The 26,680-nt window shown below is 54.4% G+C and overlaps 11 protein-coding genes across 13 annotated transcripts; 6 read left to right on the top strand and 5 right to left on the bottom strand.

Moving 5' to 3' along the window:
- Positions 1-1,243: 1,243 nt before the first annotated feature.
- PV07_08039 (uncharacterized protein) lies at positions 1,244-2,193 on the bottom strand (the record flags this gene model as incomplete). The annotated part of the gene is made up of 2 exons (XM_016395166.1): positions 1,244-1,880; positions 1,910-2,193. 2 exons carry the CDS (start codon positions 2,191-2,193, stop codon positions 1,244-1,246), a joined length of 921 nt encoding a protein of 306 aa, XP_016248585.1.
- Positions 2,194-3,822: 1,629 nt separating this feature from the next.
- PV07_08038 (uncharacterized protein) lies at positions 3,823-6,297 on the bottom strand. Its single transcript, XM_016395165.1, has 5 exons — positions 5,320-6,297; positions 4,877-5,269; positions 4,643-4,825; positions 4,518-4,595; positions 3,823-4,466 (listed from the first exon to the last, which is right to left on the bottom strand). Exons 1-5 carry the CDS (start codon positions 6,031-6,033, stop codon positions 4,428-4,430), a joined length of 1,407 nt encoding a protein of 468 aa, XP_016248584.1. The 5' UTR covers positions 6,034-6,297; the 3' UTR covers positions 3,823-4,427.
- A 126-nt stretch (positions 6,298-6,423) lies between these two features.
- Positions 6,424-7,497, top strand: PV07_08037 (uncharacterized protein). The gene is made up of 4 exons (XM_016395164.1): positions 6,424-6,666; positions 6,732-6,864; positions 6,938-7,016; positions 7,072-7,497. Exons 1-4 carry the CDS (start codon positions 6,632-6,634, stop codon positions 7,143-7,145), a joined length of 321 nt encoding a protein of 106 aa, XP_016248583.1. The 5' UTR covers positions 6,424-6,631; the 3' UTR covers positions 7,146-7,497.
- On the bottom strand, positions 7,350-8,664 carry PV07_08036 (histone H2A). The gene is made up of 3 exons (XM_016395163.1): positions 8,401-8,664; positions 7,982-8,274; positions 7,350-7,929 (listed from the first exon to the last, which is right to left on the bottom strand). Exons 1-3 carry the CDS (start codon positions 8,451-8,453, stop codon positions 7,877-7,879), a joined length of 399 nt encoding a protein of 132 aa, XP_016248582.1. The 5' UTR covers positions 8,454-8,664; the 3' UTR covers positions 7,350-7,876.
- A 322-nt stretch (positions 8,665-8,986) lies between these two features.
- Positions 8,987-10,518, top strand: PV07_08035 (histone H2B). Its single transcript, XM_016395162.1, has 3 exons — positions 8,987-9,345; positions 9,410-9,481; positions 9,534-10,518. The coding sequence occupies exons 1-3, from the start codon at positions 9,171-9,173 to the stop codon at positions 9,710-9,712; spliced, it is 426 nt and encodes a 141-aa protein (XP_016248581.1). The 5' UTR covers positions 8,987-9,170; the 3' UTR covers positions 9,713-10,518.
- PV07_08034 (uncharacterized protein) lies at positions 10,012-12,587 on the bottom strand (the record flags this gene model as incomplete). The annotated part of the gene is made up of 1 exon (XM_016395161.1): positions 10,012-12,587. One exon carries the CDS (start codon positions 12,585-12,587, stop codon positions 10,566-10,568), a length of 2,022 nt encoding a protein of 673 aa, XP_016248580.1. The 3' UTR covers positions 10,012-10,565.
- A 151-nt stretch (positions 12,588-12,738) lies between these two features.
- PV07_08033 (uncharacterized protein) lies at positions 12,739-15,654 on the top strand. Its single transcript, XM_016395160.1, has 2 exons — positions 12,739-13,037; positions 13,099-15,654. Exons 1-2 carry the CDS (start codon positions 12,932-12,934, stop codon positions 15,408-15,410), a joined length of 2,418 nt encoding a protein of 805 aa, XP_016248579.1. The 5' UTR covers positions 12,739-12,931; the 3' UTR covers positions 15,411-15,654.
- An 89-nt stretch (positions 15,655-15,743) lies between these two features.
- Positions 15,744-17,568, top strand: PV07_08032 (uncharacterized protein). Its single transcript, XM_016395159.1, has one exon. The coding sequence runs from the start codon at positions 15,859-15,861 to the stop codon at positions 17,092-17,094; it is 1,236 nt and encodes a 411-aa protein (XP_016248578.1). The 5' UTR covers positions 15,744-15,858; the 3' UTR covers positions 17,095-17,568.
- Positions 17,569-17,749: 181 nt separating this feature from the next.
- PV07_08031 (uncharacterized protein) lies at positions 17,750-19,081 on the top strand. The gene is made up of 2 exons (XM_016395158.1): positions 17,750-17,976; positions 18,026-19,081. The coding sequence occupies exons 1-2, from the start codon at positions 17,880-17,882 to the stop codon at positions 18,721-18,723; spliced, it is 795 nt and encodes a 264-aa protein (XP_016248577.1). The 5' UTR covers positions 17,750-17,879; the 3' UTR covers positions 18,724-19,081.
- A 2,411-nt stretch (positions 19,082-21,492) lies between these two features.
- PV07_08030 (uncharacterized protein) lies at positions 21,493-22,864 on the bottom strand. The gene is made up of 2 exons (XM_016395157.1): positions 21,842-22,864; positions 21,493-21,742 (listed from the first exon to the last, which is right to left on the bottom strand). The coding sequence occupies exons 1-2, from the start codon at positions 22,364-22,366 to the stop codon at positions 21,557-21,559; spliced, it is 711 nt and encodes a 236-aa protein (XP_016248576.1). The 5' UTR covers positions 22,367-22,864; the 3' UTR covers positions 21,493-21,556.
- A 279-nt stretch (positions 22,865-23,143) lies between these two features.
- PV07_08029 lies at positions 23,144-26,152 on the top strand. Of its 3 annotated transcripts, XM_016395154.1 has the most exons (11): positions 23,144-23,373; positions 23,430-23,476; positions 23,532-23,588; positions 23,641-23,667; positions 23,720-23,761; positions 23,814-23,886; positions 23,944-23,984; positions 24,035-24,060; positions 24,114-24,181; positions 24,234-24,781; positions 24,834-26,152. In XM_016395154.1, the coding sequence occupies exons 1-11, from the start codon at positions 23,284-23,286 to the stop codon at positions 24,859-24,861; spliced, it is 1,047 nt and encodes a 348-aa protein (XP_016248573.1). In that variant the 5' UTR covers positions 23,144-23,283; the 3' UTR covers positions 24,862-26,152. The 3 variants fall into 3 exon arrangements, with proteins under 3 accessions (XP_016248573.1, XP_016248575.1, XP_016248574.1); XM_016395156.1 differs by having other exon boundaries at positions 23,430-23,588; XM_016395155.1 differs by having other exon boundaries at positions 23,430-23,588; positions 23,641-23,761.
- The last annotated feature ends 528 nt before the right edge of the window (positions 26,153-26,680 follow it).

Genomic DNA, 26,680 nt, shown 5'->3' with positions numbered 1-26,680 from the left:
TAAGGACCAAAATGGAGTGGCACCTCCTCACATCTGACAGTGCATCTCCGTCTTTCGCGCAGCTGTGTTCCATCTATTCCGTCAAGTTTGCACCTGGGTTCCGTCCGCATCAGATCAGCTTTTCCCCTCCCAGACGGGCTCGCTTTCCACCCATCCAACAGAACCATAGTCGACTCTGGGTAGATCAAGACCAACCCCTTCTCATCCACCCGACCACCCAACGATACAGAAGCACAGAAGCATCCAAGCAGGGATGACTTCCACCGACGAAGCGCAATCGGCGAGTACAGCAGCGGCAACATCACTGACCGGGTCACAAGGGGATGGACACCTAGAATACTAGCCCCCAAATTCACTGCATATTGTCTTGTCTGTTCGAGACGACCCTCCTAAGGAGAACGACTTTCACTAGGCTCTCTACCACCGCAATCACGCCAGTAGGACGAAATACAACCTCAAGGCCTTCGGCAGTGGCTGGATCGCGCATCGTACTACGAATGAATGCGTGGGATCAATACATCTTTGTGTGATCATCCAGATAGGGAACATCCCGGCGGGAAGAGTGGCAGCACTCGACCAAATCATACGAAGCTACGACGGCAGCATCAACTCCATTCCTGAGGTCGATTCTCGTGTATGGCTATTACGTGTTCTCGATCTCCTAGCGCAGGCAGGGTTGGTTCGCTGCGACGACGTGGAGGCATTGGTAGCAGAATGCACGAGCATTGGGAACCAGCATATTCACACCATTGGCCAGGGAGACGACGCTCGCCCCATTGTCTCCTCCACGTTGTGCCATCTTGACAGCCAATGAGCGGCGCATAGTGCTGGTCCGGCCGAGGGTTACAGACTTCGATTGGATACTACTGAAGCTGTCGGGACACTGGGAAGGTTGAGGAGAAGCGTTGGGCTGGACTGTCTGCCATTTCTGACTGGCAAAATAGGGTTGAAGGACTCGCGAGATGTGACTGTGAGGATGTAGCGGCGGCGGTAGCTTCGTTGTTGTTGTTGTTGTTGTTGGAACCCATCCGTCTTGGTGAGAGGAAGGAGACATGTCACCTCTAGCTAGGGAACGAGGAATGAAAGTGTCTTGGTGGCGAAGCCGTTGTTGAGTATCTGACTGATTCCCAGGGTATTGTGGAGAGGGCACTCTGTGACCCGACTATCTCGTACTTATCTGCGAGGTACACAGAGAGGAAAGATGTACCTTCGGGCTAGCCCAGCAAGGGCGTACATAACGGCCTCACGAGTAGGAGTCCACCGTCAGCCTATCCAAGGCTCTGTCGCACTCCATTTCCTCCAGATACTCGTTTCCGCCGAGAAAAGAAAGAACTTGCCACCACCAAGAACCCCGACCCCGCCTCATGATGGTCGTAAACTCCCAGTACTCGGGATACCACCCCGCGCTGTCCCAGTCCAGAAACCCTGATAAGCTGCCGTGCTCGTCGATCAGAATGTTAAGGGAGTGGAGATCGCCATGAGTAAAGCAAATCCGATGCGGAAGGGTGGTGAGGATTTTCCTGGCTTCGACCACCGTCCGGTCGTAATCTGCCCTCGACTCGAAGCCGTGGCTTGAGCAGGCGCTCAAGAGATAGTCGTGAAGTTCCCTTTCGGTCTCAAAAGGGCCCATCTTGTTGAGTGGAATCCGAGCGCCCTGGATCCGGGTGCCCATCACGGAACAGATGCGCGATTCGTTGGACCAACCATTGGGCCGCCATGTACGCATCACCTTCAAGCTGCGGGCCAGTTCATCCACCCAGGGGACCTCGAGCTCGGGGTCGAAGCTTCGGGGCATTTTTGACGGAGGCTTGCCTGGCAGACGGGTCATGAGGATCGAGACTGGTGACTCATGTCCTGGGGTTTCTCCGTAACACAGGACCCTGGGGGCAGGCATGCCGGCAGCATGCACCACTGCGTGGCGATGACCTCTTCGATGCGCACATGTGGTGCCCATTTCAAGATCAGGCCAAAAGGGAGCTCGTAGGTGGATTTATAACCTAGATGTTTAAGGCCGAACCAGGAGGCATAGACGTAGGAGAAGTGAAGAAGTTGTCGATGGACAAGGCCCCAGAATCGTCGGACAAGGGGATGCGTGACCTTGGGGACAGCAGGAGTCTCCTCGGATATGGCTCGTATGGATCGAGGCCAGGTGAAGTCCGGTCGCAGAATACGAGGAACCCATGATTTGCCCATGATACGAAGGATGATTATCAGGTCAATTAAAGTTGGCCGAGAATTTGCACTCCAACTTCCATTCTCCCTTGTCGCCGCATATATACCATATATTTCCATGGGCGCGCCAGCGCAGGGCTTGACGAATGCAGCAACAAAGCAAAGCATTTCGGCGTCTGGCCGTTTCCGGGAAGGGTGAGAGAGGTTCAATGCGCAGGAATGCGCGAGGCTGGGGTCGGAAGTTATGTAACCCTGGACATTTTCCTCAGTGTTAACACGGCTGCAAGGGAAGTTCTCTCTTGCGGTATGTCTGACGCACGATGCACCTGCGAGGGAGAAGCTAATGAGAGGCCAGGTGGACAGCAGAGCGCAACATTAAGGTGATTTTACCAACGGCATTCTGGTCCCTGTCCCCACCGGGGATTCTCGACATGCGAAATGCCGCACGGTCCCATAGAAGGTGCAGTATCACAGGCTGGAGCATTCCTGCTGAGGGGTGTCAGCGGCTTGTTGGGGGGCTGTTTTGTATGGTTCGTACCTTCTTGCATTCGAGCACGGGGTGTTGGACTTCGGCCAGTTCTGGCTCTACCTCCTCGAGGCGAGAGACATTCCCGATAAGGTACCATTCAAAGAGCTTCCTGGGTCATTTGTCTCTCGAAGCGTGTCTGGCCTGGAACAAAGGAAAAGCAGATCAAACGCCTGGGCCGGTGGCCAGAGCAGGAGGGATGTTCCGTGTTTTGAATTCCCGAGCTTTTGTTCTTTTAACCCATAGCTACCTAGAAACGCATCGAGCCTGTGAGAACATAAAGTCGCGCTGTTTCAGCCGCCGTGGTCGGTCATCGGACGGTCTGTTTTGCAGTGGAAGGGTGACAGGCTTTTCCGTGCTGCCTGGTAGAGTCGAGAGAAACTCGAGCGGCGTACCGAGCAGGCTTGGAGAGGAGCATCGACCAGGCACTTGTGGTCCAACACCATGGTCTATGGTACATTCTGATGTTTCCAGAGCTGTGTCTAGTTCGATGTTTTGTCTATTGCGACGTTTTAGGGCACGATGCTCACGGGAAAGTAGACTTGGTTATGTTGTCGATGTTGGTGGAAATGCATGTGTATTTCTCCTCCACCAGGCCGAATTTAATTTGTAACCCCAGATTTATATTCGACCCAACCACCAACACAACCCGCCACCACCACTTCCGCCCAGTTAGTCCTGGAACGTGTCCCAGACTCTCGACTCACTCATGGCTCACTCACAGGGTGTCAAGCCGGTCTATATTCCTTCGGACCTCTGGGGAATCTGCCCCAATACCATCAGATGCATCCTGACCAGCCGTGCATGAAGTCGTCCGGCACTCCCGGCACGGACCCATAGCGAACCACATCTCTCAGACAGACTGGGGACGAGGGAACAACGCACACTTGTATGTGCCAGAGCCGACCAACAAGCAGTCTGAGCCGGATGTCAACAAGTTACTAGATAACCTGCCGCGGACCATGTCGATCTCGTCAGGTCACAACGGGAGCCGGCGAGTGTGGAAGTGGCAGCGTTTGGTAGCGTCATCGGCAGCTCGTTCCAGGACATAGAGATGACTCTCTGGTTCCGGTCTGCAGGCGAAGATTCTTGGATGACCTGGTAGACTACATACACCAGTAGACGCCAAAAAAAAAACCAGTTCCATTGCACTCGAGGGCCTTCGTCTTTGCGGCTGACTTCCCCATGAATGCTCCAGCATGAGAAAGAGCCAGAGACGTGAACCCGCCCAGCTAGTTCCAGAGATCCGAGTCTTCCCAATTGGCCAAAGATCACCTCGAAAGCAAGGGGAATACACGTGCATGGCAAGATAGTCAACCAAGCTTGTCTTCAAGGAAGTTGACCTTGGTCGAGGATGATAGGGGAGACGAGGAAGCTGAACCGTGATCCTCGGTACAGGTTTTGGTCAAGGGGGACGCGGACAGATACAAATCGATTTGAGGCAAGAACATCTCCGGCATGACCCTGAGCCTATATACAAGCTGGTCTCGCCTCGGGCGTTAAGAGCGAGAATGCCTCACAGAGAGGGACGGAACAAAGACATCGGGGTTTGTTATTCATAAATTCGACTGCGCATCCAGGACAGACGCGCTGAATGCCTGCTAGGTGTTCGTCGTCCCTGCTCAAATGCATTTGGCAAACAAAAGGGTGCCCCTGTATTTTCTGATTTTGTACAATCCATTTCCGCGCAGGCTGCCAACCCATGGCGAAACTCACATCAACAAAGAGATTATGCCAGAAGCATCTTCCGCGGATCTTCTATGTATTCCTACCGTACGTTAGAGACAGTAACAAGCAGACAGAATCTATCGTGGCTTACCTTGATCTTCACCAAGAATGTGACCGCCTCTCTTCCATCCAACAAACGATGGTCGTAAGTGAGTGCAAGATACATCATCTAAGCAAGGTTAGTACCTGGTCCTCACCGAGTCAAGGTGAACCTACCGGTCTGATCTCTATTTTGCCGTTAACGACCACCGCTCGCTCCTTGATGGCATGCAGCCCGAGCACCGCGGTCTGAGGCAGATTGATAATTGGCGTTCCCATCATCGACCCGAAGACGCCGCCGTTGCTGATGGTGTAGGTACCTCCAGCCATGTCTTCGATGGTGAGCTTTCCGTCGCGAGCCTGAACCCTAGGTTAGTAGCAGACTTGGACACGGGGCGCTGACTACTTCACCTTCTTGCCTAAATCCGCAATGGCTTTCTCAATCTCAACCATCTCCATACTCTCAGCATTTCGAACCACAGGCGTCACCAAGCCTTTGGGTGTAGCCACCGCAACGCTGATGTCCACAAAGTCTCTGTACACGATGGTGTCGCCACCTCCTGGACCCTCAATAGATGCGTTGACAGTGGGAACTTCTCTCATGGCCAGAATGCTAGCCTTGGCAAAGGCGCTCATGAAGCCAAGTTTGACGCCAGTGTTCTTCAGGATCTCATCCTTGTACTTCTTCCGGAATTCCATGATGTTGGACATGTCCACCTCATTAAACGTGGTTAATGATGCGGCGGTGTTTTGGGACTGCTTGAGACGCTCCGCGATTCTCAGACGCATGCGGTTCATTTTGACCTGAGCCAAGTTAGCTTCCATAGACCAGATATTGCCGTATTCATCCCTACTCTGTTTTCGTTTCTCGTGCCCTTGCCGAATGGCGACTCGATCCCAGCTTTTGAATCGTCCGATTTTTTCTCCTCTTTGGGTGGCGGAGGAGGCTTCTTCTCTTCCTTGGGCGGAGCAGGCTTTTCCTCCTTCTTGGGGGGAGATGGAGGAGCTTCTTCCTTCTTCGGCTCCTCCTTCTTCGGCTCAGAGTCTGAGCTTGTGGGTTGCTCTTTTGAGGCAGGTTCCTTAGGTTCTTCCTTTGCTTCTTTAGCGCCTCCACCGCCTGCACCAGGTTCAAGCTTTGCAATTTCCTGTCCGACAGTCACAGTGTCTCCCTCGTTGACCAGGAATTCCTTTATCGTGCCAGCCTCCGGAGCATTGACAGAGACGTCAATCTTGTCTGTCTCGATAGACGCAATCTCCTCGTCTTGCTCGACGTAATCACCCACTTGTTTTGAGAAACTGCTGAGGGTACCTTCAGAAATGGACTCCGCCATCTGGGGCACTTTGACAACCGTTTCGTAGCGAGAGGGGGAGGTACTGAATTGCTGATACCTCGAGAGGGAGGCGTATGTAGGCACGATGGACGGCCGCAAGCTCGAAATGCTGAGTTGCCGAGGCGCAGACTTCGACCTGAGAGCACTGAAGGTGCGGGTACGTAGAGACGGACCACATTTTGGCAGTGCAAGCGCTGAGCCCAAGGCTGGCGTCCGTCGAAGCCGCAAAGAGGCCATATCGGAAGTTGGTCTGGCGACCGTGTTACAAGAAGTCAAGAAGGGCAGTCGATGCTCCAGAGAGCGAAGGAGCTCAAGGCTGTAGCATGCGAGGCGGATACACCGCCACTTTGTACAGAAGAGAATGAGAGGAAAGCAGAGAAGCGAAAGCACTTCCTGACTGTATGTTGTCACTTCAGAAGAAAAGAGGCGGAGGGATCGACCTCTGGGTTCGTAGACTGGAAGGGAAAGCTCTTTCAGAGCTCTAATTGGACTGCGCTGGGCATACGCACCGACTGACGTCCGGATGCAAAAGTCGCGCAGGCGGAGTCGGCTAGATGCTCCACCCTGCTCCCATTAGAACTGCACCCAGAGAGGGCAGCGAGAACCGGGACAGAGCTTCGACGCCAAGCCTGCGCCAGGTGCAACTGCATCTCCAATCGACTCATCTCAATTACACACTCAACGGAGGCTTCAACAAGAAGTCAAGCGGTCGACATACACACAGAAGTGTCAGGCTGGAAATCCGGGGGAGCAGCTGGCTGTGCACGACTTGTCTGTGGCAGTTTACCTTCTATTGATCGGGCGAGTGTCTGAGGGCATCCAAGGGCCGTCCAGAATGGCATCTCCCAGTCCTCACGTCAAGGCTGTCCAGTGAGTGCTTCAAAGAATAGAAAGTCACACTCTGTTTGCCAACTTGCTCACCCAATCGTCATCAGACACCTCTACCGGCGGTCGCTGAAGCTTGCACTTGACTGGGCCGTGCAACGAAACCTCTGGCGCGGCCAGGCAGTATATATCCGGTCACTTTTTGACGCGAACAGAAACATCACAGATCCAAGGCAACAAAGAGTACGCAGACACCCTCTTCGAGCCGAATCTGGCGCTCACATCGGGGCACCTGGCTGACATGTGGTGGAACCAGATCCTTTTCAACGAAACAGAAAAGCTGCTACAGAAATGGAAGCATCCTGACCCTTACAGACCACCAACTGCTCCAGGAGGTAAGGATTGCCACAGGATCTATTCAGTACAGTCGCTCATCTCTCGTGTTTACAGGCTCGAAATATGAACGAAATCTGCCAGCTCCAGACTTGCCGGCGCCGTCAAGGGAGTTTGTCAAGAGATTATGAGGTGGCCTGAGGTGTCGTGGATGGATGAAGTCCTTGTACATACTGTCGCAAACAGCGGAAGAAATGCCTAGTTCACCACAAAGGACGGCTTGCGAAGGGAGCTCAAGAGAGCTTGAACCTACGAAGTCTCGTCCGATCCTATTTCTCGAGAATTGAGCCGCCGAAAGCGTTTATGCAATTCAGCCGATCTACGCTTTCGTGGCGAGCTGCTCGCGCTCCCATTTCTTGTCAGAATTGATTTCCATATCGCCCCATCTGGTTGCGGACATCATCCACACGCGTTTTGAGCCCAGCATTTTGTTTACATTGCCTCTCCTGTGTCAAATCCGCGTATCAGCTCGTCTTCTTAATCATGCCTCATCGACTCTGAAATCATTACTTTGGTTTCTTGCAAGTTGTCCGAAGGCAGAAGAGCAGTCAAAAGAACAAGTTTGTGAATTGCCATGAGTTTCGATCATTAAATTTGCTGTCTAATGACCATTTGCAAAGCCGTTCGCTTTGCCGTTTGCATGTCTCATGCCCCGTCTTGCATTCCTATCCATGTTCGTGATGATAGTAGGCATGCCATGAGCATAATGTACACAACCCTGCCGTCCGATGATAAAGCACAAACTCTGAAAACAAGGCCTGTGAAACCTGGCCAGCCCAACCCCTGAAACCCCACGTTGTGATCGCATTTGTCGTGAAACTCCCTTTCAAAACCCAGTCCAGAAAGAATTTGCAGAATGAGCTTACAGCTCTTGGCTGGGGTTCTTGCCCTTGGCAGTCTTCTTTGGCAGCAAGTCTGTAAGAGTCAGTATCGTAGGTCAATGTGGCGAAAAGTTGGGAGGACGTACTCTGGTGAATGTTGGGCAAAACACCACCCTGGGCGATTGTAACGTGTCCAAGCAGCTTGTTCAACTCCTCATCGTTTCGGATGGCCAGTTGGAGATGACGAGGGATGATACGGGTCTTCTTGTTGTCACGGGCGGCGTTGCCGGCAAGTTCGAGGATTTCAGCGGCAAGGTATTCAAGCACAGCGGCAAGGTAGACGGGAGCACCAGCCCCGACACGCTGAGCATAGTTGCCCTTTCGCAAGAGACGGTGGACACGGCCGACAGGGAATGCAAGACCCGCCTTTGAGGATCGGCTGCGGAAGAATTAGCACCATGATTCAACAGAGACAGCTGGAGTGACAACACGGCGCAGGCTCCAGACGAACACCACGCATAGAATTCAAAGTGATACAACAAGCTGGGAGAAGATGGCAACTTACGATTGAGCGCTCTTGGAGCCAGAGGCTTTGCCACCAGATTTTCCGCCAGTCATTTTGATTGAGTGGATGGGATTGGGATTGAAAGTTGGAAAGCGTTTGTGAAATGAAGTTGTGATGGGATGCTGTGTGCAAATGCGCGATGGAAACTTGGGTTGACGATGGATGAAAAGAGAGAAGGAAGCGATGATGGAAGGTGGGAGGGAAGGGCTGTTATAAAGGAGTGAGGATGGGCGGGCGATGCGGGTGGTGGGCAGTTGAGTCGCGCCTCCAGATCAACCTTGGAGAACTTGTGATGAAAGGTGCCGCGAGAGAGGAGTGCTCTGGATCACGGAGCCGGGGTCTGGCCAATCGCCGCGCGAGGACGGGAATGATCAAAAATGACTTTTCTGGTGAGTTTGACAATACACGCCAGCATTACATCGCGTTACCATATCTTTCCGCCAAGAAGTGTGATCCTGCATTTTGACTGGTTCAAAAATCAACAAAATCGACACAATAACAATACGCCGGGAAAATCGCGCAATTTGTTACCTGGATCAACCTCCAGGAGCGACCGCCTGCGTCTGCCACCTCGCATCAACCCGCGCCCTCCTCCTCGCACTTGCGCCTGGTATAAGAGTCGCCGTCACCCACCTTTCACACTTCCATCTTTCCTTCCTTCTTCATCCATCCATCACTCATCACGCACATACGCTTCCATCAATCAATTTCATCCCACATACTTGTTCCATCCATCGTCGCTTTTTGCGCAATCGAATCAATCACCAAAAATGGCACCAAAAGCTGCTGAGAAGAAGCCCACCACTGGTGGCAAGGCCCCCGCTGGAAAGGCTCCTGCTGCCGAGAAGAAGGAAGCTGGCAAGAAGACCGCCGCTGCCCCCTCTGGTGACAAGAAGAAGCGAGGCAAGACGCGAAAGGAGACCTACTCCTCTTACATCTACAAAGGTAAGATTTCAATCCCCACGCGAATCACCCCTTTCGCCTTCTCAATACTGACGCGTTTCTTCAGTCCTCAAGCAAGTCCACCCTGACACCGGTATCTCCAACCGTGCCATGTCCATCTTGAACTCTTTCGTCAACGGTAAGCAAACTGCGCCTTCGGCAACAATTACGTGGTCTAACGTTTGTTTCAGACATCTTCGAGCGTGTCGCCACCGAAGCCTCCAAGCTTGCTGCCTACAACAAGAAGTCCACAATCTCCTCCCGAGAGATCCAAACATCCGTCAGACTCATCCTGCCTGGTGAACTCGCCAAGCACGCCGTGTCCGAGGGTACCAAGGCCGTGACCAAATACTCTTCTCAAAGCAAGTAATTGGTTTCAAGTTTGTGGGGGTGATTGGTTCTTGGTTGGCTTTTGCGTGTCTTTTCTGCAAATGGGGTTGTGGGCACAAATGGAACAACGGTGTTGAAATGGGTTTTTGTCAACACATTACGATGCGTCATGGGAATCGGGGATTATTGACAATGTGATGAGCTGTGCACGGTCATGCTTGCTCATCAACAGCAATCATGCTTTACGAGTCTCTACTGAGAGAAGCTTTCGCGCTATGTACAATATTCACCACGCTGAAGCATGAAGTTTCAGATCTCCAGACTGGCTGGGTTGTGAGACATTCGAATTGAAAGCATGAAATCAAACCGTCCTGACTTCAATCTTGTCTTGGTTCGCGCCGCATTGGACTCCTTGCGTGAAATCTAGACGGTCATAGCTCAGAGTTCCAATGTTTTGGTACGCGTTTATGGAGTTGCGCGCTAGAGGCGCCACATATTCAACATGGACCACGTGAAGATAAACAAGGACTGTTGCCCAGAGCGTGTCTCACAATATTGTTTGAGACTCTCGCGGGAAAATAGTGTGTGTTCGCGCGGTGAAACAAGCAAAACATTGATCTTGTTGGGCAACTGCCGCCCGTACAGGCGGTCATACTTTTCTCCCGAGCACGACCAAGTAATGTACTCCAATTCACAATTCCGACCCAGCAACACCGACGAGATGGAGGACAACACTCGGCTGTCGTACAGTCTTTGCCCATTCTCCCTTGCTAACGACCCAGATACTCCCAAGGCGTCCCATAGTCATTAGCCGTATTAGTACTCCGTAGTTGAACTCTTGTCATGCATAGCATCGTACTCATCATCACGCAGACAGGCGCGTCTTTGTGCGGTCAGGGCATGTGGACTCTTTCCGCAGGACTGTCAACCTTGACGGGATGTCTCGGGCCATCGAGTCCAGCACGGATTGCATCGCTTTGCCCATCTCCTTCTGCTTCGCGGTCGACTTTGACACCATCTTCGTCGCCCTCGCCCTCGGGTTTAGCTTGTTCATCCTCCTTCCCCGTGACAGTAACTGTCTCATCATCCTCGTCCTCGTCATCGAATGTCTGCACCTCGTCCACAGCCTCCTTCCTCTCCTTCGTTTCACCAGGCACCGGCGGCTCCTTGTCAAAGACGGACACAATCGCCTTGCCCTTGACCTCCTTTATCCTCCTTTTCCAATCGTCCCAATCTTGTTCGTCCTTGATGAGAAAGCCGATAAGCATAGATGGATCCATCTCGCTTATCCTCAGCCCACGAAGACGGCGCGTATGGCAGGTGGAGATTTCCTCGTCGGTGTATTCGTTGGGGTCAGAGTGATGCTGCAGAGCTGGCCGGGTCTCATGCGGGTCGAGGTAGAAGAAGAGGTCCCCTTGACAGCCAATAAAGTAGTGTGAGGAGGACGGACGGCCACCCGCAATACCAATCGACTGAGGGTATGTGAGGCTGCTTTTGAGAGCTTCATGGTAGACGGGTGTAATTCGGTCCAGTCCTAGTCTTATTCCCAGAAGTATCAACGTAGGTCTAATGCTGAGATCTGTGGCAGAAGCGCGGGCAATGTTGCGGAACTTGTCTTCGTACACCTCGCTCGCGGATGGTGTCACGTAGACTCGCAACCCTGCAGCAGCGCATTCGGCAGAAAGCTCTTTGATGCATGAAGCTGTCGCGGAAGGCCCGAACCATTGGCCTGGATGTGTGCCGCAGGCGGATGCGCCGTGTTGGACGAACCGGTGAATGGAGAAGGGGGCGAGGGGGGAGTCGGCGAAGAGGGAAAGGATGGAGGCCTCGCCTTGCGTTTGAGTGAAGGGAGGTGGGTCGACGTAGGGATCGCTGGAGGGAGACGAGGTACGATTGGTATATGTGTGTGGTCGGCGCCAGTCCCGGCCCAGATGGAGCATAACCAGTGCGTTCGCCAAAAGAGATTGTCCCGAACGGATCATACATCCCCAACCTGTGTCGCTACTGAAGCCATCCCTCTCAGTTAGATTGCGTAGGCGAACGGACAGGGATAAGGATACACTAGAGCCAGGCTCTTGCGATCGAGGAATGGGCGTAAAGTTGGAACGGTAGGTCATCCATATCCGCGATTCGAAGTCGTCGAGAAATGTGATGGGCCATCCTCGATCGGAAGGGTCGTTCGATAGTGACGGGAGGTTGTTTCCTCCTGTCACATGCTGAGCATCATCAAAACTGCTGGTATTCTGCGATTGAGGTTCATGAGGCTGCTGTTGTGTGGGTTGATCTGTTGTGGACGACAGTGCACTTGCGTCAGAAGGGTCGTGGGAATCTGTGGAGGACTCGACTTCCACCACATCGTCGTGATCCGTTGTTGTTACCGGCTTCGGCGGTGCAGGCTGATACTCTTTCCCCAGCAGCCATATGGAAGTGCCAGACAGGTCATCGTACTTTGGTGGAGGGTCATAGAAGTAGCGCACAAAGCGCTTAACGTCGACGCCATTCATGACGTCTTGGGCCTGGAAAGGGAGAGGAATGCTCTGAAGCCCAGAGGATATTGCATATAGGAGAGCGCCAAACGGTGTGAGCGCTTGAGTGGGGAATCGGCTCGTTGGTGGGAGCAGGATCAAAGAGTCATCGTCCCTCTGCTTGAACCCAGGTAGGATCGGTGACGAGTCTCGGGATTTGGAGGTGTGCCGGGTTGCAAACAGAACTCGGAGGGATTCCAGATTGTCGACGTCTAGGCAGAGAGCTCGTGCTAGTGACGCTTTCTGGGGCGGTTCTAATGATAGTATATGGTATAGTGAAGCTGCTGCTGAGACTGTGGCGCGAACGGAGAGGCGAGGTAGACTTACACCGCAGTCAGAGTGCAGGCGTACAGTGGAAGCCCGTCGGACGTCAGCCTTGCTAGGGGACATCACCAGGCTTGGTCCAGGGTGGATTTGCTGATTCGATCGCCCTACCAAGTAGGTGCCACCAGCGCAGAAGGTGAAGCGTGACTGGTGGGATTTGCGGGCGCGTTTCTGCGAATCGTCACTCGGCGTAGGACAGCACCCCCGATTCTTCTTTCAAAGACTGAGACATGACTCTTCATCTGTACGCACGATTCACACCTACACCCGCAGAGTCGATTGCTGGTATTCAATCTTCTGTATTTCTATCCTGTTGGCTCTATGATACTCGCTTCTTGGCAACAATTACTGCCTAAAGCCCACTGTCGGAGGAGGGGCAACTCGCCTCATTGCGTGACACCCCGCCCAACATGGGTCCTCGTCAACGAGCGCAAGCTCGAAAGAAACGCAATGGCGGACAGCAGAATCACTCACCATCGCCATGGCGACATGGTCAGTCAGGCTCTTCCAAAAAAGGTACCGCAAACGCGAGCCTCCGCCTGTGCCTTTAGCTTTGCGTCCTGACAAGATGACCCAGTGCCTGCTCCCTTCCACCGCAACCTTCTGCACGACTGGCAGGATTTCTCAGACTCAAATTCTCCTCATCCTCCCCACTCGATGTTGAGTATGACTCAAACAGCTAGGAATACTGAGCGTCATGCCATGTCCTGGGGTTCTACACGCCTCAGGGAACAGAGGATCACTTTCATCAGTGCCGGAGATCTGAAGCAAGAAGACATAGACGAAGTCGCGAAGGACAACGAACAAACACAGAAGGAAGCAACATCATCTGAAGAAACCTCAGACAAGCAAGCACAACATAAGGAGATTGTCCCACATGTGTCAGAGAACGAAGATCCCATTAATCACAATAAGAGTCCAGTCAGGTCTAGTGTCCGAGAGCCCCGTGCAAGGAAAGACTCTGTTTCGTCGCAATCATCCGAAGAGATCCTTTTTGCAGGCCGAAACAACCCTCCAGCAAAAATTGTCACAAATGCGTCGGTTCCCAGCTCAGAGCCTACGGTTCCCCCGGAACCCAGAATTGCTGAGACAAAGCCTCCACCTCAGAGTTCTCCCGCGGCCATTGGGCTCACCACCCGCGATTCCAGTTCATCTGGTTTGGACAAATTCAAGAACATTCTGCCTCCGCCCCGAAACCAAGCCTTCGACCGACGTGGTCGTCTTCGAGGTCGACCCGAAAGCCTGCAGAAAAGAGAAGAGGAAGAAGCCATCATTAATGATTACATTGCAAACCTAGCGGTCGACGACGACAGCGACGAGGACGAAATTCCTGAAAGCAAGCACTCGGTCAAAGCTGGAAGGAGAACTGAACATTTCCGATTCTTTGATGGCGCCACTGAGCAAAAGGTTCACCTGCGGCCCCAAAAACCAAGTAAATCTGTCAGAGAATCTACCGACGTCAACCAAGCGATCGATTGGAACTCAAGTGATCTGCAAGATTTCGACGACTTCAGCACTACAGACGAGGAAATTGTTGAGGTCAGCCATGTTTTACGATATCGCATACGTCCAACCGGTCCGCAGTATCTCGTCAGCCCCCTTGGCAAAGACTCTAATGATCCTCGGTGGGTTCCACATGGAAAGTTGACCTCGGCCTCTGCTGTCGACGAGATCCGCATCTTTGAAGAAATTAGGAGAATGAGAATCCAAGAGTTTATAGGAGACTCGGGCGACCCGGAGTCGTCGGACGCCGACGAGCTTTTGGATGATCTTGATGACGACATGGAATCCGAGAACGAGGAAAATGACCGCATACTCGAGCGTACTGCGCGTATGACAGATGAGCAGATCGCCCGAGCATTGGCAAAGCAAGAAGAGCTGGGCATGGGTGGCGACGAGCTGCTCTTGTTCGACGGGCAAGTTGTGGAAGACGACGAGGTCAATAATGATGATGATGATGATAATGATGACAACGACGACGATGACGATGAGTTTGCAGCTGGCGATGGCTTCATCCCGTTTTCTTCGAAGAAGCATATTTCCAGCCGCGTCAAGTCAAAGAAAAACAGGCGTGAGCGCGATACTTTCCCATCTGCAACAGCTTTCGCCGATGCTCTTGACCAGGATCCATACGGTGCGTTCGACATTATGGATTTTGATCGACCCAGTCTCCGACCTAAGAAGAAAGGACGTAAGTCGGACTTGCCTTTTGAACTCGGTGTCGAAGATGAGGAACTGGCCGAGCGACTGCGCAGCACCTGGAACAAAGACCGGGAAAAGAAGGCGGCCCGCAAGCGCGAGAGACTAGAGGAACGTGAGGCCGCGCTTCTGGAAGCGTCCGAACGCAATCACCCCGTCGCTATCAAAGCAGAAATCCGACAATTCCTAATTGAGGAAGTCACGACGCTGAAGTTGGCCCCAATGGATGCAGCAACTCGTGCTTCTGTCCATCGGCTTGCCAAGTCGCTCAAGTTGAAGTCAAAGTCAGAGGGTAAGGATGGCCACGGCACAGGGCGCTACCCTGTTCTGACCAAAAGTCCGCATACCCCGAGATACACGATCGACACCGTCTGGGAGATTGACGCCTTGATGAGCCTGAGAAAGTTCTTCCCGAAGGACCGAATTAGTTCCTACAAGTCTCGCGTTACTGCAACATCTGGCTCCGCGAGAACTAGGAGAGGAGGCGGTGGAGCCGCGTCAGGTGCCACGTACATGAATGGTGATATTGTCGGTGCTTCTGCCCCAGAGCTCGGCGCCAACAACAAAGGTCGCGCGATGCTTGAGAAAATGGGCTGGGTCGAAGGCGTGGGACTAGGTGCTGTGGGAAACAAAGGCAGTCTCGAGGCTATCAAACATGTCGTAAAGACCACAAGGGCTGGACTAGGTTGATTTCTTGGTCGGATTGTCTACTGTTGGACTATCACCATCTAAGCTGGTGCTGGCAGATACTGATGGTTCCGGTTTATGTGCCTCGCGCACATGTGCAGGGCATTCTGCAAGAGTTTCTGCCTACGGCTTAGCCTCGAAGAAGACACAAGTAGAATAGCTAGCGGCTCGTGGAGAGAGACCGACTGTACGGCAGCCTATTCGTATTATTATTTGTCGCAGGAACAACACCAACCAATGGAACGGCTGCGAATACGGCGGCCTGCCATTTTCAGAAGATGCCCAGTTGCGAGCCACTCCAGCACAATGAAACCTTCACAGTAGTTTTGACAGATGCTCGAAGCTTCAGCTACCGTGCCGCAGGGTATAAAGCAAGCCCCAAGGACGTCGGAAACATGTCAATCCTCAAGGCGCCTTCACTTCATACCGACACATTCAACTCCAATCCTCCATGATGAACATTGTAATTGTCGGGGCCGGCATCGCTGGTCTAGCCTCAGCATTGGCTACCACCAAATGGCTCCCCGAAATGCCGCACGTTACCATTGTTGAAATTCGCCCGCGGCCGTCGACAATCGGCGGCGCTGTTGGACTGACACCGAATGCCCTGCGCTGTCTGCACCACCTCGGAGCGCTACCACAGATTCGAGCAAGGCGGCTGGGGGTCGACATTGATAAGATCGAGCTGTTCACAATCTACACCGGCGCCAGACTCGGCGAGATCACCTTCACCGGCGACAACGGGGCCGGAGTTGGCGATCCTGCCTTCAAGGGCCTCAGAATCCCACGCGCGGACTTGGTCCAGTCGCTTACGGAGACTGTCCAAGCACTCGAGAACGTCAAACTGGAGTATGGCTGCAAACCAGTCCACATCGTTGAGACAGACAATGAGGTGACGGTTCGGCTGGACGACGGTCAGACACTAAGCGCAGATTTAGTCCTTGGGTGCGACGGCATACATTCTTTCGTCAGGACCAGCCTTGTCGACAAGGAGAGAAAACCTCTGTACACGGGCATAGCAGCGGTATTTGGGTTTGCGGACCTGGAGGAAGGAGCAAAAGTCCCCTGGAAAGACACAGGATTGTGCCAGTCGCAGCGCGGCAGTCTCATGACCACCTACTACGAGCCGACTAGGAAGAAGCAATTCGTGGCAGCCATCACCGAGACCGCGGACGTTGCGTCAAGAGAAGGTTGGCTGGCTCGTGGCACGGAACAGAAGCGGATTGAGGAGGACGTGAAAAGTCGATTTGGGGGCGGTGCCATCGAATTTCTCGATCCTCTCATCTCAGCAACGGATCATTGGACCCTCTACCCTGTCTATAATCTCGCTCCACGGGGTAACTGGTGCTCGAAACGCAGCATGCTACTAGGAGATGCCGCACATGCAATGCCGCCGCAAGGTGAAAGTACAGCATATGCCTTGGAAGATGCCATCTTGTTTGCCCGAGCCATGGAATCCAAGTTTGACGGTGGACTGGACGAAGTCTTCCGCACATACCAAAATATCAGGAGGGTAAACATCGACCGGGCCTACGACGAGGCCGCCTTTGGCTGGGGAACACAGAAAGATTGTGGCTGGCTTACGTTCTTGCTGAGGAGCTGGATGACAAGGGCCTATTTGTGGTGGACCGCCTCTGCAAGGCAAACGAGATATCGTGAAGACGTGGCCACCATGGTCCTGGACTAAGGTGCCGTCTGGATATCCTAGGATGTCCCCATTGCGTAAGAACCAAGGAGCAAGCTGGCCGTGAAACCAATTGCAGGAGAAATCCCTCGGTCATTTCGCCCAAGCTGCCTGGTTGTCGACGAGATTATCGACAAGATAATCAGCACGCTCAGACCGAGGACGGGATCGAGTTTCAGGATAGATTTGACCATGCCTTCAAGGGATTGGTGGATCTGGCTGGGTGGGAAGCCTTCGCCTTTAGCCAGATCTCGCCTCTCGAAAACCGTCTGGGGTCTCAGCCTTGGGGCTGCCGAATGCATCGAGTCCATGGGGCGCCATGTTTCAGGACAGGGATTCTATGCACGCTGGAGATTTAAGGACAAATCAGCAATGCTCCTTTTACTTGCGAAATCCCACCACCCCAATCTCTCTTGCTCAGATTACCTTGGACCCAACGACATGGTCCACCATGGTCTTGACCCGGGCTACACAGAGAAAGGTGTTGGCCCAACGTCTTCGCTTGAGATGAACGCGACATCAGATTTCGGCACAGCATCCCGACCCTAGGGGCTGCGTGGATGTACACCCCTGTTAGTATTTCTCAGGGCTATTCTGGGGAGGGAATTGTATATAATGTCCTGGCATCCCGCCTGGTCTCGGTTCCTCCAAGCTGACAGCAGCCTGCCGTTCTTTACACTCGTCGATCGAGGTCCATTCGTTTCTTCTGTGCCTTTTCACGCTCTGTCCTTTCTGTGTCATCTGCCCCGGAATCTCGGAGATCCTCCATATTGGTTATACAAGGAAAAATGCGTCAATCAATCATCGTTGTCTCCCTGCTCCCTTGTATCTCTCTGGCCTGCCCGGCAGCCAGCTCTGGTGCTGCACAAGGCCCGTGGGAACAGTGTATGTACACACTGAAGTTTTTTGGACCCAATATACTCATTCTCACCAGGTGGCGGTATCAATTGGACCGGTGGCACGACTTGCACATCAGGCTGGACCTGCGTAGAGCAGAATCCTTACTATTCTCAATGCCTGCAAGCCAGCAACACTCCATCTCCACCCCAGCCTACAACGTCTTCACCACCAGTCGTTCAGCCTGTGTCGCCCAGCCCATCTCCGTCCAGCAGCCCAACCAGTGCTAGCGAACCAGCCACTTCCACCAGCCCAGCTTCCAGCAGCGGAGGCCTGACCTACAAAGCATCGTTCACCCACTACGGTGCCGGCGACAGCTTTGGCTCCCCGAACTGCAACACCAACACGGCGGCCTGCTTCTTCTTCACCTCCCCGGGCTTCAGCGCCGCAGTGTCGCAGAACCTCTACGGCGCTGGACCGGGCCAAGGCCAGGGTCCTGCATGTGGGACGTGCTGGAAGCTGGTCGGAGAGACCGACTCGTCGGGAAACACCCTCAGCAATGCGGGCACGAGCATCGTGGTCATGGTCAACAACCTCTGCCCGGCCGACGGGAACCCACTGTGTGCCCAGAACGGGCTCTCCGGCACGAATCAGTATGGCGCCAACGTCAACTTTGACCTCTGCAGTGACAGCGGTGCGTCGGAGGCGTTCTTTGGAAATAGTGGCGTCGGCCTCGCCGTTGGTTCTGCCACACAGGTTGACTGCTCCGAGTGGTCTGGTACTGTCGTCCACTAGGTGAGAGCGTGGTGCACGTATGATGCACATTGAAGGGATCGCAAGTCCCGAGATTGTGCTGCCCGACTTGTCTTTTCTTCTTTTTATCGGCTTCTCTACAGCTAGATTCGGCCAGGCTCCGTGAATTCTAGCCTTTTGTTTTTCATTCTTCAGGGCGAACTGCTGGAGGATATCAGACCTCGAAGCCCGTTCACATTTGGACCTTCTTGTACATGGATTTTGGAGCTTTGACGTTGAATGAAAAAGACGGCCTTCGTTTGTGGTGGATTTATTTCACGAGTTTATAAATTTGATGGACCCGAAGAGGCCACGGAAAATTAAATTCCTGGAGGGTCGTCTATTCCTGACCCGGTTGACCTTTATATTCACATAACTTCCTTCCTTTATCTTCCCTGGGCTGTTCTGCAGAGGCAAGGCTCGCGCTGATGCAGCTTCACGACGATGTTGCCCGTTAAATAAATAAATGATCCGCGAATCTCCCGCACCTTGGTTCCTTTGCTCTTTTTTGCCCGCGTCTCGCAGTCTCTTTCTCTGTGAAATGTCCACCATCGCGTCCCATTCATCGTTCTACGCATTTCCTGCGTCCGTATCTCCAGTATGAAGAGCTAGATTGTCCAAGCCGAGCAACGGGAGCGATGCCCCGCGCGCGACAAGCTGTTTCTTGACGAACATCAGGCGCCCAGCAAAGTGTCTGGCCTCAATGTCGTCACGGCTGGCCTCGTTGATATAAACCTGATATGCGCTTTGCATGGGGTTAGAATTGCTGGGCAAGTCGAGTATGTGATCTCTTTCTTTACCTCGCACGGGTGGAAACATCAGTCGCTGCAGAAGGCTCTCTTCCTCCACTGCTGTTGCTGGTGGGTGTCCGCCCGTTGGCAGGAATTGTCAGGATGTTATTTTATTTATTCCTCTCTCCCATCGCTTTCTTCGTCTTCTTACGTTGTTACGGGTTGCTCAACAACTTCATTGTCGCGCGGCGCTTCAAGCTCCCCCTGATCATCCTCCCTGCCTCCTTTGAAGACCCATGGTTCGTCCTCCTCAAGCCTCTCCTATGGTGGGTGGAGCTTCTCCCCTTCGGCCTGGGTGAATGGTACGCCTACACCGAGCTGGGCTGGCCGACGGTCGACGGCGTCAAGACGGTCTCACGCGTGGGAGGAGAGACGTTTGTGCTCGTGACTCCCACGCGCAACCAAATCTGCACGGCCTACCCCCCGGCGGCGGACCAGATCTACCGGGACATGAAGACGTGGATCATGCCCGCGCCCTTCTCCCAGGTCTTCACGTTCTACGGGCAGAACGTGTCTTCGCTGAACGGCGCGGACTGGCAGCGGCACCGCAAGATCACGGCCCCGGCGTTCAGCGACCAGACGATGCGCTATGTCTGGGACCAATCGATCGCGCGGGTGACCGAGGACCTGAGCTTTCTCGCCGGCGGGAGGTGCACGCTGGCCGCGATGCGATGCGACTTCAACGTGCTCGCCATGCACGTCCTCGCCACGGTGGGATTCGGCCAGGACAGCGCGGCCCTAAAGACCATCCCCCCAGGACACCGGCAGACGCTACTGGAGTCGCTGGACTTCATCCTGAAGCACATCTTCGCCGCGATCCTGTTTGCGGGACTCAAGGCTCCCGACGCGATTCTGCCGCCGCTGCTCCAACGGCTCAAGCTCTCGGTGGCCGAGTTCAGGATGTACATGGAGGAGGCAGTGCTGCGACAGCTGCAGCAGCAGAAGGCGGGCAAGAACAACTCTTCCCCCTCCAAGCCCGGTCTGCTGGAGGCGATGGTGAGTGCCAACGAAGCCGAGAAGAGCCGGCACCAGACAACAACCACCACCACCACCACCACCATAAACTTCTCATCAACGACCGCGGCGCCCGCGAAGCCATCCTACCTGACGGACTCGGAGCTGTACGGGAATCTGTTCGTGTTCCACATGGCCGGCTTCGAGACCACCGCGGGGACCATGTCCTTTGCACTCCCCTACCTGGCCCTCCACCCGGAGATTCAAGACTGGGTGACCGAGGAAGTGGACCGGTACTACACGCACCGGCCAAACGCCAGCTACCACGAGACATACCCCAAGCTCGTCCGCTGCATGGCGCTCATGTACGAGACCCTCCGCCTGGCCGGTCCCGCGCCCCAGATGATCCGCACCCCGACGGTGCCGACGGTGCTGCCCGTGTCTTCACCCGCGGGCGACAAGAGGGCGAAAAGTGACGGATCGCCGGCGACGGCGACGACGACGACGGTCACCGTGCCCCCGAACACGCTGGTCACGGCGCATTTCTACGCCATGCACCTCTCGCCGCGCTGGGGCGGCGACGCGCACCTGTTCAACCCGCGACGCTTCATCAGTGTCACACGCGGCAGTCCCGACGCCGGCGGAGAGGCGTTGGCGATACCGTCCGACGACAAGGGCGGCCTGCCGTCGTCGGCCACGGCCATGTTCATGCCCTGGCTCTTCGGGCCGCGCGTCTGCCCCGGCAAGAAGTTCAGCCAGGTCGAATTCGTCGCCGTCGTCGCGCAGATCTTGTCCCGCTACCGGGTCGAAGTGGACGTCGGGGAGGGAGGGGGGCAAGGAAAGAGAGCGGCGCGCGGAGATGGGAGGGAAGGGCTGAGGCAGGTCTTGGGGGAGAAGTACTTCAACATCAGCACGCACGTCAAGAGGCCCGGAGACGCGAGCCTGAGGTTTGTGAGGCGGCGTGCTTGAGACCCCAAGGTGCTTCTCGAAAGTCTCTGTACCAACCTCCCCCCGCAAATTGCTAAATGCATGTTCTAGGGTGGAAGGGAAAGTAAAACTGAGTCAACCCTCTTGAATAGTAGTAGTATTATTTACAGCTCGTCGAGGTTACACGTCTCGAGCAGGTCCTGCGTCAACTTCCCTTTCCTGCTATACCCTTCGACGTACCGGTCCCCCCACTCACCCACCGTGTTGTCGTACGTGGTCTGGGGCTTCAGCTCGCAGAGATGGCACATGTTGGCCTTGAGTCCTTTCATGAGGTCCAGTCGGGGATATTCCTGCGCGGGAAACAAGCATCAGCGATTAGTTTACTTTCTCACATTCCCGTGTCTCTCTGATATCTGGCCACGAGCCCCCCTTTTTGACAGTGTGCATACCTTGACCACGGGGTTATACTCGTCCCAGCTCAGCAGGCCGCCGGGCACGCGGTCGGGGCCCTGAAAGTCGGCCCAGATGCCGTAGCTGCAGGCCTGCACCTCGGGCTCCTTCTCGAACACGATGCTGCCGATGGTGTGCAGGGCGATGGCGTCCCAGACCAGCTGCAGCCGGTGCTTGTCCCACTCGCCTTCCGGGGCCTCCTTGATCAGAAACCCCCGTGCGGCGTTGGCCCCGTCGACCTCAAACCTCTTGTCCGGCGAGATGAGGGCCGAGTGCGGCGGGTGGCCGATGGGGAAGCCCAGGTCGTGCATGATGGCGGCGACGGCGTGCGCCTCGCGGTCGCGCGCCGGCAACACCTTGTCGGCGATGACGAAGCCCAGCAGGAACGACCGCACGATGTGGTTGTACGTGTCGTCGGTCGAGTACTGGCGCACGTAGTCCAGGGCTTTGGTGATGAGCGGCGTGTCCGGCACCGTCACGCCCGCGACCACCTTCGTGGGCAGCGACTGGGCAGGAGATGCCATTGTTGGATGTGAGGAGAAGAGGGCACACGGCGACTCACACGGCGCACACAAGACCAAAAATTCCCTTCTCAAGTCGAGCCCAAACGAAAAGAGCGGACAGGTAAGGTGCCTGCGGCAGAGATACTCAGAGTGTTACCGTGTTTCCTGGGAGTTGCTGGGACTGCGTGAGCTCTGCAAATTGGACGCGAGCTTGCCTGCCTATTTTGTTCGCCTGCCTCGGAATCACGATCCTGCCCCTCCACCGTGGGGTCTTTTCTTCGTTCCTCTGGCGAAGAAAAATAAAATAGCAACAAGGAATCGCTGAACGTGTTCGATTCTGACAGGCACAACCAGCAAGCCCCGTCGACTGGAGACGCCTTGCTCGTTTTCGATGGTAGCTTTCGGGACGGATCTCTGTAGCTGATGCGGCGAGGGCGGGTCAACCCAGTTGATGGGCTGCTTGATGTCCTGTTATCCTGATGCCCCGCGCTAGCCAGAGGGTCGCGAAGGAGATCCGTCGTGCTGGGTGCTGGGTGCTGGCCGGTTCCGTGGTTGGCGTGGCCCTGGCCAAAGCCTTTGGAAACATTTCTCGAGACCAGTCGAGGCCCCATTGGACGCCGATGCGTGGACTGGTGGAACGCCGGTGAGAAACTAATGGGGCAAGCCTGGCTTGGTGAGGCCCAGTCCGTCTTCCACCGTTGATGGATCGGCGTGACGAGTCAGCTTTGCGCGGAATCCACGCCACGAAGTCATGAGAGGAGGAAGAGGAGGAGGACGACTTCTCGGTGGGTGAGTGGGAGCGAAATTTGGGAGCGCAGACCCAGCTGGACCGGTTTTTCGATAATATCATCGACAAATGCCCTCGTTTGTCATCGTCATCATCATGCCCTTTTTTCCGTCTGATCCAGCCAGCAGCTTACCTCGTGCCTCTCTGACTGATGGCTTCTTCTCTTGCTCCTGGTCAAGCCGAGGGTACGAGTAGTTCAGCCACTGCTGGGGAAGAGCCCCAGCGCACGGACATTGTCGATGTACGCCGCTTGCTTCTGCCGAACTCCTTGTTCCCCCGTGATAACAGGATCTCTAGGTTGACGAAGACGTCGACTCCGCTTTTGAGGATGGCGACAATTTCTCGTGAGCTGCACAAGTGCCCGGATTGGGAATAGTTGCTGAGACGAGGCTTTGCAAGGGACACGACCTCTGTTTCATCCTCGATATATCGGGGTCGGATGATCAACGGCAGAAAGTAGATATGATCCTTGCCAGTGGTGGATGTCCCTCTTTGCTGACATCTGCAGGTACTCGTCTCTGCGGGATGACTACTGGTATGCTTTCTCCCAGAAGTCCGCGTAGACAAGGCTCTCACAGCCTCGACAGGGGTCCATCCGATGAGCAACAGTTCGAAACCCTCAACGCTGGGTAGGTGTATGTCCGAGACCGCACAGCGATGGTGCTAAGCGAAATGTCCTAGCCATGTGCTCTATCTTGTCCTGGACAGCAATCAGCCAAACCCACTCTTTCGATCGCCCGTCAAATCGCCACTGGTACGACCCCTTTCGTATCATTGCTCACCACTGGATTTCTAAGTTTTGGCACCCTAGTACGTCCTCGATATAGGGACTGGACCTGGCACTTGGGCCATGTGAGTCGACCCTCTCCTCCATTTGATGCTCGTCTTCTCACTGCGTGAAGCGACGTTGCCGATCAATTTCCTGCTGGTAGGTCAACCTGGAACAAGTCTCTTGTCGTCGATCGCTCTAAGCAAGCCTAGCAACTGTGTATGGTGTTGACCTCTCCCCGCCACCGTCGACATGGGTACCTCCGAACTGTTTTCTCCAGGTGAATCGACGGTGACACTTGGTGAGGAAGACACAAGCTGACGGAGTGTTAGGTGGACGACGTCCTCGAAGAATGGACGTGGCGAGAAGAGTTCGACCTGATCCACATGCGGTTGATGCTCGGCGCCTTCACCGACACAGAATGGGCGAGCGTGTACAAAAAGTGCTTCGACCACCTGAGGTCCGGAGGGTATATCGAACAGATCGAACTAGACGTGCGGGTCATGTCTGACGACGGCTCCCTCGCCCCGGACTCGCTGCTGGCCGGATGGGGGCAGACGTTTCTCGACTGCGCGCGACGGGCAGGGCGCCCGCTGGACACGCAACTAACCATGAAGGCCAAGATCGAGGCGGCCGGGTTCGTCGACGTCCAGGAGCATCTGTACAAGTGTCCCATCGGCGCCTGGCCCAAGGACCCCCTCCTCAAGGACGCCGGCAGGATCAACCTGAACCACTGGAGTTCTGGCCTCGAGGGGTGGGCCATGTTTCTGTTGACGAGATGGGGGGCGCCCGAACCGTGGACGGCGGATGAAGCCCGAGTCTACGTTGCCAGAGTGAGGGACGAACTGAAGAAGCGACGGCTGCATATATGGCACTACACGTGAGTCCCTGGCACCGGTGTTGACCAGCCCATACTGACCCAGCGGTGGCAGTCGACGTGTCTGGGGGAGGAAACCATAACGGCGTATGTTACTGCATTTAGCGCACGGCTGGCGGAAAAAGGGTATTCACATTCATGTCTGCTTATGATCCTGCAGATGTCTTTATCACGATGAGAACTTCTAGGGTGGGTGGCATTGGCGTGTGGTGTGCAGCGTCTACCTGTTATTCGTGGGACAAATCGATCGGTCTGTTACCGCTCCATCTCAAAGAATGAAATTGTTGGCGGCTCGACGAAGGTCCTTTTGCTTGCGCGTCCATAGATATATACTAAGCTATGGTCCTACCGATGAGGACCTTAAGGCCAACAAAAAGTTGCCATGAGGACGGACGGTAGAAGTTCGGCCAAAGCTCACAGCCTTTTCCAGCTCGGTACCACTGCGAGGTACGGAGTACTATATTATGTTTTGGGCTATCCTGGTTCACGCTTCGAGGACCTTTCTTTCCATCCTCCTCTCTTCCGCGACGGTCCTCGGACCCTGATGTCACCAAAGCCTCAGAGCTGACCTTCCAGGCCTGCCCCTCGCACTATAAAACCCAGGAGGAGCCCAGCACGGTCAACTGAAACCAAGTTAAAGCAACACGCATCACACTCGCATTCCGGTTCACCGCATACACAAATAAATACATTCACATACTACGATCAACGCAAACAAAGACCCAGAAGCTCAAGCACTAAGCAGCACAGCTCCAAACGCAGTGACGCCAACCATCATTCGATTCGACACAACATCCTCAACTTCAAGTTACTACTAGTGGTACCCTGCAACGCATCACAGAGCATACAACACCCGCAGCACACACAGAATACTACCAACCTATCAACCATGTTTCCCCTCATCCTCCTGGCCACCATGGTGGGCTCCATCGTCCTCACGATCTTCGGCGGGATGCCAAAGTTCACCCACCTGATCGGGTGAGGGTCATCGAGTCGAACTTGAATTCGGGATAGCGGTGCAGAGACAAAGGACTGGACGAGGAAGGAGGTGGGATTTGATCGGGGTGAATGGAATGCATTCCGTGGGAGATGGAAGAAGAGGGGGTGGGTGCTGGGATTAGGGCGTGAGGATTATAAGACGGAACTTGGGGACCAAAGACTGGTTTTGATGTTAGGTTCAAGGTCTTCGCTTTTGTTGGATGGTAATTTCTTTCGGCTTCATTCGTGTAGCAGGACCACGCAACCTGAGGTACTTACCTAAAGTCCCTCTACCACTATCATGTACAATACTATGTATTAAGTACTATGTAGTTATTGTATCACCACCACCGCTAGACTGCCAATAACCAACTGAGTTAGCTACGCCAGCGCGACGTTCACCCCTGGCTCACGAAAAGCTCTAGTAGTTGCCTTTCCCACCCCTCCTCCTCCACGGTGAGTAGCAGAACCGATCCGGCTCCCGCTGCGACCACGATTCAAGACCTGACTCCATCCATATCGGGTTCGAGCTGGATCCATTGGGCCTGCTTGCTGCAAACTGGATGCGAGCTGATTGTATTCAGATTCGAATCGATCTCAATCTGCGTTGTATCTAGGCTACTAAGTACATAAGGCTTTCGAGACTGCGCTGTGACGGCCGTCCGAGTTGGACCAATTTGAGCTAGTGCTCAAGCGTGTCCATGGAGCCAGATACATAGCAGTATTACTTACCACCTCCTTGCGACTGTCCGGACAGGATCAGTCGAGACAGAAAAGAAAGCAAGGACCCCAAAGTTACCAGTGACTGCAGTGGCCAGCCTCAAAGAACTTGAAGCTTGCAGTGGTGCAGTGGTGCAGCGGTGGTGAGGCAAAACCTTATTTCCCAGAACGGCAACGACGACGTGAGCGCACGGCCGAGCTGAG

Source organism: Cladophialophora immunda (genome assembly GCF_000835495.1).
Source record: "Cladophialophora immunda strain CBS 83496 unplaced genomic scaffold supercont1.4, whole genome shotgun sequence".
Taxonomy (NCBI): Eukaryota; Fungi; Ascomycota; class Eurotiomycetes; order Chaetothyriales; family Herpotrichiellaceae; genus Cladophialophora; species Cladophialophora immunda.
This window is presented reverse-complemented; position numbering and strand designations above follow the sequence as displayed.

Coding starts and splice junctions, on each gene's coding strand:
- PV07_08038 (XM_016395165.1), bottom strand. CDS start 6,033: ATGGCCTCTTTGCGGCTTCGACGGACGCCAGCCTTGGGCTCAGCGCTT. Junction 5,270..5,319: donor GCACGAGAAACGAAAACAGA/GTAGGGATGAAT, acceptor AACTTGGCTCAG/GTCAAAATGAACCGCATGCG. Junction 4,596..4,642: donor GCAAAATAGAGATCAGACCG/GTAGGTTCACCT, acceptor AACCTTGCTTAG/ATGATGTATCTTGCACTCAC.
- PV07_08029 (XM_016395154.1), top strand. CDS start 23,284: ATGGCTTCTTCTCTTGCTCCTGGTCAAGCCGAGGGTACGAGTAGTTCA. Junction 23,374..23,429: donor AGCGCACGGACATTGTCGAT/GTACGCCGCTTG, acceptor CAGGATCTCTAG/GTTGACGAAGACGTCGACTC. Junction 23,887..23,943: donor CGCCCGTCAAATCGCCACTG/GTACGACCCCTT, acceptor TTGGCACCCTAG/TACGTCCTCGATATAGGGAC.
- PV07_08032 (XM_016395159.1), top strand. CDS start 15,859: ATGATGAACATTGTAATTGTCGGGGCCGGCATCGCTGGTCTAGCCTCA.
- PV07_08035 (XM_016395162.1), top strand. CDS start 9,171: ATGGCACCAAAAGCTGCTGAGAAGAAGCCCACCACTGGTGGCAAGGCC. Junction 9,346..9,409: donor CTCCTCTTACATCTACAAAG/GTAAGATTTCAA, acceptor GCGTTTCTTCAG/TCCTCAAGCAAGTCCACCCT. Junction 9,482..9,533: donor CTTGAACTCTTTCGTCAACG/GTAAGCAAACTG, acceptor CGTTTGTTTCAG/ACATCTTCGAGCGTGTCGCC.
- PV07_08031 (XM_016395158.1), top strand. CDS start 17,880: ATGCGTCAATCAATCATCGTTGTCTCCCTGCTCCCTTGTATCTCTCTG. Junction 17,977..18,025: donor ACAAGGCCCGTGGGAACAGT/GTATGTACACAC, acceptor CATTCTCACCAG/GTGGCGGTATCAATTGGACC.
- PV07_08030 (XM_016395157.1), bottom strand. CDS start 22,366: ATGGCATCTCCTGCCCAGTCGCTGCCCACGAAGGTGGTCGCGGGCGTG. Junction 21,743..21,841: donor AGTATAACCCCGTGGTCAAG/GTATGCACACTG, acceptor TTTCCCGCGCAG/GAATATCCCCGACTGGACCT.
- PV07_08037 (XM_016395164.1), top strand. CDS start 6,632: ATGGCATCTCCCAGTCCTCACGTCAAGGCTGTCCA. Junction 6,667..6,731: donor CCTCACGTCAAGGCTGTCCA/GTGAGTGCTTCA, acceptor AATCGTCATCAG/ACACCTCTACCGGCGGTCGC. Junction 6,865..6,937: donor CAGATCCAAGGCAACAAAGA/GTACGCAGACAC, acceptor TGGTGGAACCAG/ATCCTTTTCAACGAAACAGA.
- PV07_08033 (XM_016395160.1), top strand. CDS start 12,932: ATGGGTCCTCGTCAACGAGCGCAAGCTCGAAAGAAACGCAATGGCGGA. Junction 13,038..13,098: donor GTCAGGCTCTTCCAAAAAAG/GTACCGCAAACG, acceptor AAGATGACCCAG/TGCCTGCTCCCTTCCACCGC.
- PV07_08036 (XM_016395163.1), bottom strand. CDS start 8,453: ATGACTGGCGGAAAATCTGGTGGCAAAGCCTCTGGCTCCAAGAGCGCT. Junction 8,275..8,400: donor GGCTCCAAGAGCGCTCAATC/GTAAGTTGCCAT, acceptor ATTCTTCCGCAG/CCGATCCTCAAAGGCGGGTC. Junction 7,930..7,981: donor TTTGCCCAACATTCACCAGA/GTACGTCCTCCC, acceptor TGACTCTTACAG/ACTTGCTGCCAAAGAAGACT.